Source organism: Colias croceus, chromosome 22 (genome assembly GCF_905220415.1).
Source record: "Colias croceus chromosome 22, ilColCroc2.1".
Lineage (NCBI taxonomy): Eukaryota > Metazoa > Arthropoda > Insecta > Lepidoptera > Pieridae > Colias > Colias croceus.
In genome coordinates this window covers 482,077-494,452 of record NC_059558.1, presented here as the reverse complement: position 1 = coordinate 494,452, position 12,376 = coordinate 482,077, and the positions used below count along the sequence as shown (strand labels likewise).

Sequence of the window (12,376 nt, the reverse complement as noted above, 5' to 3'; positions counted from 1 at the left end):
CGGGCTGCTGACCGTACTATGTTGTTGTATGTTTGTTTGAGTTTGTATCTGTGTGCATGCGTACATTTGTTTCATTGTAAGTATCTACGTAGCTGTGAAGTGTGTTTACGTGTTTGTATATCTGTGTGTATATGTTTGTATTTTTGCATACGAATCTGTATTTTTTTTGTACGAGTTTCTGTTTTTCGTATGTATTGTTGTATATCTGTTGGAGTGTGTTTCTATTGTATCTATTTAAATGTTGTGCGTGTGTGTGTGTCTCACTGACGTGGTGCGTGTAGAGCGCCTGCGCGCGGACGAGCGCGTGCGCGAGCGCGAGCGCGTGGTGCGGCGGCGCGCGCGTGTCGGCGCCCGCGTGCGCCAGCAGCACGCGCCGCGGCGGCAGGTTGCCGGCCCGCCGCCACACCGCGCCCGCCGCCAGCCCGCCGCCCGGCCCGCCGTACCGCTCCGTCCAGTACGAGTCTGCACACACGGACATTGTTCATTGCACATACACGACAGCTATACCACCTCTCCCGCCTTGTACAGAGCGAGGCCTGACCCGCAATTCTGATGGAGAGAGCGAATTGATGAAATTGATATTTTTTGTTTTATGGCATTCAAATATTTTATAAATATAAATTTATAAAGAATAGAAAAAAATTCGATCACGAGGCGGGACTCGAACCCATAATGAATACCATAAAACAAAAAATATCAATTTCAACAAAAAAGCTCGTGTTCCATCGTTACAATTTTGTATTCACTGAAAAGTGTTTCATACTGGTTGAGGTGGTCGTTAATCATCTCAATGGTTGACGCGCGGTGTGTCCCTTAGACACAAAACTGAAAGAATAGTATAAATTGGATCGCTCTGGCGGGTGACGAGTACCTGTTTGAATTGATCAAATGCCGGAATGCGGAAGCCGGAATGCCGCATGAAAGGATGCGGGTTCGAGTCCCGTCGCGTGATCGAATTTTTTCTATTCTTTATAAATTTATAGATAAATAAATAAAATAAATAAACGTTTATTGTCAACATAACACAAATACACCAGAGCATGAGATTTTACACAATATAAACACACACACACATAATATACACACATTAAATTTATCATCAATAAGTAAGTAAGGTACTGGGCATTTTCATGTTGACAAAAGGGACCAACTCAGTATTCGGCACGAATGATAATAAAACCATTCGTGCCACTGATTTTCAGTGGCCCCTAATGACACTTGGAGTTGACAATTACGAAATACAAAAAATAATATTAATAATAAAAAACGAAATTAAAACAAAAACAATAATTATATTATATAATTATATATATATAATTATATAAATAATATTATATATAATATAGAGCGAATTTATTGTATTATCGCTATTGCACGGCGGTGCACTCACTGTGCCGGCGCAGGTCGGCGAGCGGCGCCAGCAGCGCGAGGCAGCGCGTGAGGTTGCGCGCGTCGCCGGCCGCCAGCGCGTGCGCCGCCGCCGCGCCGTACCCCGCGCCCCACGCGCCCACGCGCAACCCGTCCACCATCTTCAGGTTGTCGCGCAAATACCTAACAGAACAGTGCAACTATTGAAATAACTTTCAATATTATATTGCTTAAAAACAGAATTACCTATTCAAATAAAAATACATCAAAAGCAATTCCAGATAAGTGCAATTACAACGTCAACAACACGCTCACTTCGCTCGCTCGAATTGTACGGTTCTTCAAAGTTAACCTAATACGCTCGTCGCTTCGCTCGTCGCTTCGCTCCTCGCCAATCTTATTTTACACATAAACTGCCTACATAAAATAGCAAACTGACCAATTTACGACTGTTAAAAATTTCTTTAAGTAATTTAAATTTTCAATGACATGAGTAAAGGAAACTTTGCAATCTTTTTCATCTTTATAGTCTTCGAAACAGCTTTCCACTACGTACGTCATTACATCATAAAATTTAACTCAAAAATGTACTATTAAAAAAATTTACACACTTGGTGTAATTAAAGATTTCGATTGATTGATTTATTTTTAAAATTGTGATAAAAAATCCTTTAAGTTAAAGTAACGTAACTAAATAAATATAGAATCCCAAAAAATAACTATATAATTATTAATATAGAATTAGGAATCCCTCAAGGATCTATGCTAGGGCCATTACTTTTGTATACATAGTTTGATGAGTTAAATAAATTGAGTTAAATGTGAAAATTTATATCAAGCTTACATTCAGTATCGATTGCAATTTGAATGAATGCGGTATTAAAAAATAAGTAAATATATTTTGGAATGAAAAACACATTATTTTGATAAGTCTGAAATATAATATGGAAACAATTATTTATCATCGCGATACGTGTATATTTTCATACATCTTGGCAGCAAGAAAATACATTATTTTTAACATTAAAATTCAATAATATTCGAATACTAAATTACTAGTAACATTAAGTACTTACGATAAAACAGCTATTTGATCTTCTACATCCACTGATAGCAGTTTTTGATAAATTTCCGTGCGTAATTCTTCACCCTACAAAATAAAAATTTTCATTAATAACACCGAATTAACATTTTTAACAGAGAATTAACTTACTTAATATTATACCTACTCAGGATTTTTGCTAGTTTTGCTAGTAGCAGTGTGTAGATTATTGATTATCCTGAAATATTTATTATTATTTACTAGCGGTTCGCCCCGGCTTCGCCCGTGGTACATGTTTACGTTATATCTACATAAGATTCATCCTCGTACTTCAAGAAATATAATAAAAAAAGAATTATCGAAATCGGTTCAGCCGTTCTCGAGTTATGCGCTTACCAACCACATTTTGCGATTCATTTTTATATATAAGATTTATTTGTAGCGTTTTCAGGGCAATATTGCATCGTGCAGAGAAGTGTAGTATAGTGTAGTGTAGTGTAGTGTGAGTGTGTGTTGCGTAGTGCGTAGTGCAGTCCGCACCTGTCCGCCCGAGCCCCGCGCGTCGATCTCAGCGACGATGAAGTTGCGCGCGGCGGCGAGGTACCAGCCCCAGCCCGCGCGCCAGCGGGACGTCACTAGCTGCCCGCCCGGCTCCGCGGAACTGGGGGGGGGGGGGGGGGATGGATTGTTTTACAGTTGTGTTTGAATATAGTATTTTATTATTGTAAAACTCAAAAAAAAAAACTAAAAAACTCAAATGATTGTAACTAAAGGTGTGGAAAGAAAGATTTTTATTGAGAATATTTTTTATTTAATTTATAAAGCATTTGAATATAAAACTAAATATTATCTAGGTGGTTGTTTGTATTTGTTCTTTTGTAAAAAATTTTAATTGATAAAAAAATCTAAGAAAGTGTATGGAAATTTATGAAAAGAGATATTTAAATTTTTAAATAGTTCAACTGATATATTTTTTGAGAATAAAGATAACAAATTGATTATAATTCATACACATGCAGGACGAGCGGCAGCGGCAGGTCATCCGTCTCTCTGAGGCCGGGCGGCAGCAGCAGCCGCACGCGCGCCTCGCGGTGCGCTTGTACCTGCCAATATTGATGATACGATATATTTAAGTCTTTGTTGCTGGTGATTTTTCTGAACTGAAACTTCTCTAGACGCAGTTTAGAGTAAAATTTCAAGGTCGAGTCATGGCAATACCGTCACATAGATTTTGCTATCTTTAAATCTTATCAATGAAGTTTCATTTCTGACACGTGTGCTTGATACACATGCTTTTTTAATTTGTGGTTTTATTAAAGTTATACTTCTTTTGAAGCGAATGGAGAAGAATCATGAGAGTGAATTTTTACGATGCGGGCGCAAACCCACACCTAAATTTAACAGCATGTATTTAGTTCTAAGTGGTATGAAAATTGATAATTATGTTCAAGTTGTATATTCTAGTATTTTTTTTCCATACGCCAAATAAGTATAACTTCTAACGCGTGTACATAAGTACACACACTCTTTTTTACACATTTCTTTGAAATTTATTCTTTTTGTGTTATGTAGTGCGTGTGTGTGTGCCAATTTGTTGCCGCCCCACTCCCACTCACCTCGACGCGGAACACCTTGGCTATGGGCTGGGCGAGCGCGGCGACGTGCCGGCGCAGCGGCGCGCCGTCGTGCAGCGCCGCGAGCCGCGCGCCGCCCGCCCCCAGCGCGCTGCACAGGAACGTGGCCGGCGGGCCCGGCCCTAAACACTCCTGTGGGACACGTACCAAGTCAATACTGATGAACAAACGTACTGAGTTAATCCCTCATCCCCCGGAATCACAGACACAATAGAAAATCTATTGTGTCGTGGTCTCATTGGGCCACTCGGTGGTCAATGGTTTAAAGCGGATAGTGTACTGGCCGGCCCGGGGCCTAAACACTCCTATGGGAAACGTACTAAGTCAATACTGATAGTATGAGCAAACGTACTGCGTCAATACTGATAGTAGCAAACGTACTGCGTCAATACTGATAGTATGAGCAAACGTACTGCGTCAATACTGATAGTAGCAAACGTACTGCGTCAATACTGATAGTATGAGCAAACGTACTGCGTCAATACTGATAGTAGCAAACGTACTGCGTCAATACTGATAGTATGAGCAAACGTACTGCGTCAATACTGATAGTAGCAAACGTACTGCGTCAATACTGATAGTATGAGCAAACGTACTGCGTCAATACTGATAGTAGCAAACGTACTGCGTCAATACTGATAGTATGAGCAAACGTACTGCGTCAATACTGATAGTAGCAAACGTACTAAATCAATACTGATAGTATGAGCAAACGTACTGCGTCAATACTGATAGTAGCAAACGTACTGCGTCAATACTGATAGTATGAGCAAACGTACTGCGTTAAAGCGGATAGTGTACTGGCCGGCCCGGGGCCTAAACACTCCTGTGGGAAAAGTACTACGTCAAAACGGGTAGTATGACCTGGCAAACGTACTAAGTCAAAATGAATAGTATGACGTGTACAGAGCGTTTGACTACGTAGAACATTCCAATTTATTACGGAAAATAAAATGCTATAGAATTAAGAGAGGTTAGGCGGTCAGCGAAAATTCAACTATTCGCGCCTTAGTTGAGGGGTGAAGGGATCCACGTTTAGTATGGAATCAACGTGCTCGAACCTAAAAATCGTAAGCGCCATTCACATTTTTATCATAAAGTGAATGAAAATATGTAATTATTTAGTATTTTCTAAATCTAAAATAGTCACGAAATCGAGAAGGTATAACCTATGTATTTGTGATTTTATACGAATTATTATCTTAAAATACGGTTGCGTTGTAATGAGTATTTATATGATACTAGGTATCCGCCCGCGCAGTCAAAGAAAAACCCGCATAGTTCCGGTTCCCGTGGAATTTTCGAGATTTCGTCATTTTCCCGGGATAAAAAGTATCCTATGTCCTTTCTCGGGTATCAAAATATCTCCATATCAAATTTCATGAAAATTGGTTCAGTAATTTAGGCGTGATTGAGTAACAGACAGACAGAGTTACTTTCGCATTTATAATATTAGTATGGATTTTAGAGGTAACTTTTTTAGATTTTTAGCAAAATCTTTCCAATCATGTTTTGGAAACAGTCACCCCATCACACATACGTTCTGTAATACATATTAGAAAGTTCCTGCTATAATCAGATTGTAGGGCAGGAACGCTCACTAACCTGCACGTAATATGAGAAGTTCTTGCTGAACAAGACTCGATTGTACAGACACTCGGTTGGCAGCGAGTCGTTCTCGTCTGACACGTGCGGCAACACCGTCGATGTCGGCCATGATGGGAATGATGACGTCACGTTGTCGTATTCCTGGAATAGGTAAGTAGTGAATTGAAATGAGAAGTCTGTGTCTTATTTAAAACGAGTGTACTGTAAAATGAGTGTTCTATATAACGAATGTACTGTAAATTTTGCGTTCTGTGTAGTGAACTGTATAATTTGCGTTCTGTACAGTGTACTGTAACACTAGTATAATTTGACAGTCTAGTATGGTGTATTGTATCACTAGTGTAATGTACAATTTGCATTATGTATAGTGTACTTTGTAATTTGCATATTGTGTAGTGTAGTAAATCACTAGTGTACTGATTTAATTTAGGGGTTTTATATTTATTATGTTTTATAAGAGTAGGTCAGTAGGAGTATATACATTATTGTTAGCTGGTTGATCTTCTAATTCAAATTATTCTATATTAGGAGGTTTACGTGCTGTTGCTCATCTATAGTGTACTGCATAATTTGAATTATAGTGTACATTTGGGTTCTGTGTAGTGTACTGTATGACTAGTGTACGTTACCGGCGGGTAGGTGGACGGCGGGTGGTGGGTCGGCGGGCCGCAGGTGAGGCAGGCGGGCGCGGCGGGCCACCCGTCGCGCGGCACCAGCACGCGGTACAGGTGCCGGTCGCCTGCGCGCTCTTCTGCTGTACCGAGCACGTACCTGGGAAACCAGTCAGGAATAAGGAAGATTTTATTATTACATCTAGTTTTTAAGGCACTGATACGGGGTACCCAATTAAAAATTGTTGTATAATATGATATATTTTGTAATTAAATTAAATGCCTTTTTCATGTTCTTCTTCTATTTCTTTTATTTTTTGTATTGTATTATTACATGTGTTGTATAATGCTGATACTACAGGCTAATACAATTTGACTATTTCGTTCGTCGCTTAGATATAATGTGTAAAATATTGTTATGTCAAATGTAAGTAATTTAAAAAATTCGCTTTGGTAAGAACGCAAGGACTATAATAGTATAAAATTAAAAAAAATGATAATCAAAAACTTAAATCAACAAACTTACAAGAACCGCCTCCTCTCATCCCACCCCACCAGCTGCGTGACCTCAAAGCTGCCCTGCGTGAGCGTGGTCCGCGTGTCCTGCGTCAAGTGCACGGCGTGTCTCCACAGCCCGCCGTGGTCCGTCACCGGCGCGGTGGTGAACACGCCGATAGTGCCGCTGTAGCCGGTGCCGCTTGTGCCGCTGTAGCCGCTGGTGCCGCTCGAGCCGCTGGTGCCGGTGGAGCCGCTGGTGCCGCCGAGCAGCGCGCCGCCGCCGCACCAGCCGCACTCCTCGTCGGACGGCTCGGAGCCGAGACCGGACCAGCGCGTGCCGTCTGTCTCGTCGCGGTATATCTGGATATGAAATTCGATTAGTTGGGGGACAACTGAAAACCGGCGCCTCTCCTCTAAAAAGGGCAAATGCTGAATAGTCCACCTAATCACGAATACTGACCAATATTTGAATATATTTTTTGTATTTTAAGATTAAATTTTTTTATGTGTATTATTCTCAAGAGTGTATTAGTTATAAGTGAAAAATTGTAATTAAGTATTTGTGATTCAACGTATTTTCTTTCTATCTTCTTCCAAATTGTAGCAAAAGTACTCGACAATTTTATCGAATCACCATCAGGATAAGTTATCTGTTTCCACATGAAGATTAACAGTCTTTTGAATTAAACAGTGAAAATATTATAATAATTGAGGAAAACAGAAATTATTGAATATGATTTTTTTGTTCTTTCCTAGAATAGATTGAAGGTTAAAATGGATAATAATCTTTCTTAGTTTTTAAGTTATTTATATGTCAAATTCCATACCTATTACAAAAATCTGCAAAAAAAAACCAACAACAAACAATGACTTACATCCTGACAGTTATAATGCACGGCGCTACAGATGCTGATGATGGAGACGTTCTGCGGCCGGTTCAGCAGCAGCACGCCGATCTGCTTCTCCGAGATCCAACTGGACCAGCGGACGTACCAACCTGAAATAGTAATGATATTTTTGGAAGTTTTCAGAAAATTTTCAAGCTTTTTCTGTATGTTTTTTCAAGCTGACTACGTATTACATTAAATTTACAAAGGAAAAGTAAAACGTTTTTGTTAAATTTTGTTTAATATGCTAATTGTTCAGACATGGCATCGTTCCGACTTTACAGAATTTAAATATAGGTAGTGGTAAAGTTAAATTTAAATTTATGGGAATTTATGTGAGAATTGAGCGGAATATACAAGTTTAAATAATTAACTGTCGAATAAAGATGGGGAGGAATAATAGGGAAAGAATTATTAAATTGACCAAATACTAGAAAACACAATGTTCATGTCTTGATATAATCAAATATAATAATATAAAGTCGTCAATAAATTTACCTTTATCTATTTGCGAAGAGAACTGTATAGCATGTGGGAACAGAAATTTGGGTGTCTTCAAGCTCACCACATACACTGTTGCTACTGGGTTGTTTGTGTTCACCTGAAATAATAACAACATCATCTAGGTATGTATTTCTATGTAGGTGGCCTAACAAATGTGATGTCAAAACAAAATTAGCCAAATAAACAAACTCATGTATTAAACTTTACACTATAAATATATTTCTTCTTTTGAAGTCCTGTTTTAATGTTCATTTCACTATTAAAGATGCAAAATGTCTATTTGCTAATAGTAGTTATTTAGTTCCAATATTCTAGTTCTCTCGTCTCGTCGTTTAGTTATATGTATGACAATTCAACATTAATCATTAACGTAAATTGATTTATAGCTATTAATCAATTTGCGATAAAATAGCTATAAATTATTAATTTATGACAAATATCTATATATTTACAATTTATATGTTCTAAAAAGAAGTCTAGTTGCACAAAAAATGTTTTACTTCACATAATAACTGAAACACAATATAGGATTCTATTAATACCCCTAATCTACTTATCTCAAGATAAAATAAAAAATCTTAATTATAATATTAGTATCCAACTCACCTGTGGATATCTCAAAGTCCGTATAACCGGGTAGGGCGGTGGCTCGGGCTGGTCGAACCCGTACCACGGGTACTTGTACTCGGGCACTAGCGAGTCGTTGTACGTCACGTACATGAGGCTCTGGCCGTCAGCACTGAACCAGAGCGCACGGTCGAGACGGAGGACTTCGGTCTCGTAGAGGAAGTCGGGTACCCCGTTGAAGATTACGCCGGGCACCCCTACAGTAGGATAATGTGTTGAACTTGATATTTTTTTAAATCTTATTTTATTATTTGACTTTAGAATCTTAATTATTATCTTTAGGTAATATATTTTCTTTAAAAAAAATCGTGTTAGTTACACTAAAGTTAACTTATACTTTGAGAAAGACTGAACGAATGTGAACAATTTTCGTTTTGTTAGGTTAGGTTAGGAAAAGGGTAATAGTTATATGTTAAAAATCTTTAAAAAATCTATCCGGTCGAATCCGGGGCGTATAGATAGCATAAAATATATACGTTAACCTCTCCAATGTACCTACATTAAAGAGGTTAACGGAGTGCAAATATAAAAAAGGTCTAAGGTAAAGGTTAAAGAATAATAAAATAAAATGCGTACAGTTTCAACAAAACTATCAAATTGTACTGAATCTTTAGTCTCTTACTTTTTATTTAATTACAAAATTTCATACCCCTATTCAGAATAAATATGTTTATTACATACATATGTATTATGTATGACATCCCAACATTCATACATAATTTTATACGCATATGTGTATATTATGGATGTGTATAATCCAAGCAATCCTCCGAAACGATTTACTTGATTGTGGCCATTACTTTAATCGTCCTATGTTTACGTCAACTTGGGGGACACTGGACGTTCCATCAAAACAATAGTTAAAATTATACAGTCCATGTTATATTATGGAGTCAGTGTATATTGATGAAGGGTTTGCACGATAAATACAGACAAAATAGAACAGATATTTTCTTTATATTGAGATATAAACTACTTTAAAAAATCTATACGGTATGCAAGGTACGAAGAAATTAAAAGGAACAATAGTATTATGCAATAAATAAGAATTCGAAATTCGAATAAATAAGAATAAGAATTCAAGAATAAATTGAATGGTATGGTACAGAAGGAAGTAATACATAAAAGTTAATAAAATAGTTGTCAACTTGTCTGTGTTGAAACATATCCCCTGTTCATTCTTTCAATTAATTTCGATTAAATAACATAAATTTGGAGTAATCCTGAACTGAACGAAATACATAAAGACCTCCCCACAAGTAAATAGGATGACATCACTTCGACTTCTAAGATCGATCACACCAACAAAAGTCGGATCAGAATATAGTATAGTTATGTATAAAGCTGGCACGTAAGAAAGTGAAATAAAAAGGCTCCATTTGAATAAGGCTTATCGACAGGGTGAAGGGTTAGATTGAGACGTGGGTCGGGTTTAAATGCCCTATAAATGTTATTGCAGTCGTAATATTAGGAAAATGGCGCTTTGGTACTTTTCTTGGATTCTCAAATTGGAGCGTTGAGTACCTAGATGTTCGTCAAATTATATGTTTATTTTTAGAGATAGTTTTTTTATTATATACATGCATTGATGTGAAATTTTATGAATGTAGAGGAAATTATTATATTCGATATATAAATTTAGATCACACACAACTGGTTTAATTTTTAAGTTTACAGTTTTAAGTACGCTGATTATATATAAACAAAAAAACGACATAAAAATTTTCATTACATTCTTTCTTCAACTGTATGTTTACATCCATAACATCACGCATCTAGCAATATATTGCGCCTAGCAGGACGAACGCATGTTGCGCGGCTGACGCGACGTTGCCGCTCATCACGAAAAGTGAGAGCGCACGACGAGTGGCGACGTTGCCGCACAATGAACGCGTGAGAGCAGTTAACGCAACGTTGCCGCACTTTACGACAAATACAATATGATGAGCAGTTAATGCAACGTTGCGATCCTCACGATGGCGGAGCGGCTGACGCGACGTTGCCGCGGTGTAGTCAAACTTTTGATTGTTATAGTTTATGCGTAAGATGCAAAAGCATACGTCTTGCAATCGTCAAACACAGAATATAATATATTATGGTCCACTACCAGAAGCGTGCGCATGACGTGCGTAGAAACATTCTGTTAATAAGGCAAATGTCAGTACAAATAAAATTTTAAGAATTTGTTAAATTTATTCAAATAGAAAAAAAAAGCAACTACCAACTCACCATTACTAGTAATCCTGCAAACCAGTGCCTTCAGCACTTTCGGCTTGTAATATATATCGTTATCGTGCACGAACACCAGGCCCGAGCCCACCGGCGCCCACTCCGCGTACTGCAGGAGCGGGGCTGACCTGTCGTCCTCTATGGGGGATACGGGGATACGATTTCTGGAAATTAAATTATTTGTTTGGGAAACAGATTTTTCATACAATGGTGGATTTGTGATTATGATCGTGGAAGTAGGACTAAGCAAAAAAATTAACAGATTATTATGTCGCGAATAGAGCTACAGCAAACTTACTTCATAACTATAATTATAATTTTACCTAATAGGGATAAAAATTAATTGTATAGATAGAGACAGGAGAGTAGTGTTCATTACAAATGTTTAGACATTCATTCATGGGAATTTTTGGAATCATGGTGTTATGAAAACATTAACAAGGCTATTAAATAATTGTAAAACAATATTTCAGTTGTACGAAAGGTAATCCTTAAAGATAAAGCTGTGCTGATGCTTTTAAATTTACAAAAAAGAATTCATCAATCAGACTACTTAAGGTATCGTATAAGTAGAGAATGCTTCATTTGGATTTATGCTGCGTATTTTAAATATAAATAATTGAGTACACACTATATTATACTTCTTTTATATACAGAGTAACACTATAATTAGGTGGATGGTATAGTAATTCTGGTATGAAATTATTTAACCAAATAAAAATAATTTCAGTGTAGAGAATATAAAACAAACTTGCCAATATACTTGCGTGTTAATCATAATAATTATCGATGTCATGATGCATAGACATGTAAATTTTGTTCATATAGATCGTCAATCATATTTTCCTATATATTTTGAATTAATTTTTCTTACTTAAATAATAAAAATAAAAGTACCTAAATGATTATAATACAATACCTTGTAATCACATCGTACACGTGATATCTAGCTAGCCTCGCATGCCTCCAGCCCGGCCTCACGTCGGATATTAGCAGCACGAACTTCAGGTCAGCTGACACTTTGAAGTCCACTGCGTTTAGCTCCCTCTGGAATACGTTGATTAGATCAGCATCTACTGTTTTTGCTAATAATATCATTAGACGATTCTGTTTAAAGAACAGATTAATTAGAATTATTGATGATATTGTGTCAAATATAAGAAAATAGTTTGGGGTTTACAGGCCCATAGCAATGGACCATGGATGATTTTCATCTGCAGATCTGTATTTTATTAGATATTTTAAAATCTCAATAGTTCTTTTAAAAAAAATATTTGGCTTAAGATGTAAAATTCTATTATAACAAAAGGCTACATACAGGCTTTTTGACACCAGAACAACCTCCTCTATGTTCAAAGAATACAATAT

The 12,376-nt window shown here is 37.3% G+C and overlaps 1 protein-coding gene across 1 annotated transcript in view; it reads right to left on the bottom strand.

The window, feature by feature from the left end:
* The window catches only part of LOC123701672 (inactive dipeptidyl peptidase 10), a 305,461-nt gene that overhangs the window by 2,204 nt on the left and 290,881 nt on the right, over nucleotides 1-12,376 (bottom strand). The window contains exons 4-17 of the mRNA XM_045649163.1: nucleotides 11,928-12,055; nucleotides 11,009-11,172; nucleotides 8,759-8,976; nucleotides 8,147-8,249; nucleotides 7,637-7,758; nucleotides 6,790-7,121; nucleotides 6,282-6,423; nucleotides 5,650-5,793; nucleotides 4,027-4,176; nucleotides 3,422-3,513; nucleotides 2,951-3,071; nucleotides 2,445-2,518; nucleotides 1,391-1,551; nucleotides 269-462 (exon numbers count right to left, since the gene is read on the bottom strand). Coding sequence (XP_045505119.1) covers nucleotides 269-462; nucleotides 1,391-1,551; nucleotides 2,445-2,518; nucleotides 2,951-3,071; nucleotides 3,422-3,513; nucleotides 4,027-4,176; nucleotides 5,650-5,793; nucleotides 6,282-6,423; nucleotides 6,790-7,121; nucleotides 7,637-7,758; nucleotides 8,147-8,249; nucleotides 8,759-8,976; nucleotides 11,009-11,172; nucleotides 11,928-12,055 — 2,145 coding nt within the window. The remainder of the gene's footprint in view (nucleotides 1-268; nucleotides 463-1,390; nucleotides 1,552-2,444; nucleotides 2,519-2,950; nucleotides 3,072-3,421; nucleotides 3,514-4,026; nucleotides 4,177-5,649; nucleotides 5,794-6,281; nucleotides 6,424-6,789; nucleotides 7,122-7,636; nucleotides 7,759-8,146; nucleotides 8,250-8,758; nucleotides 8,977-11,008; nucleotides 11,173-11,927; nucleotides 12,056-12,376) is intronic.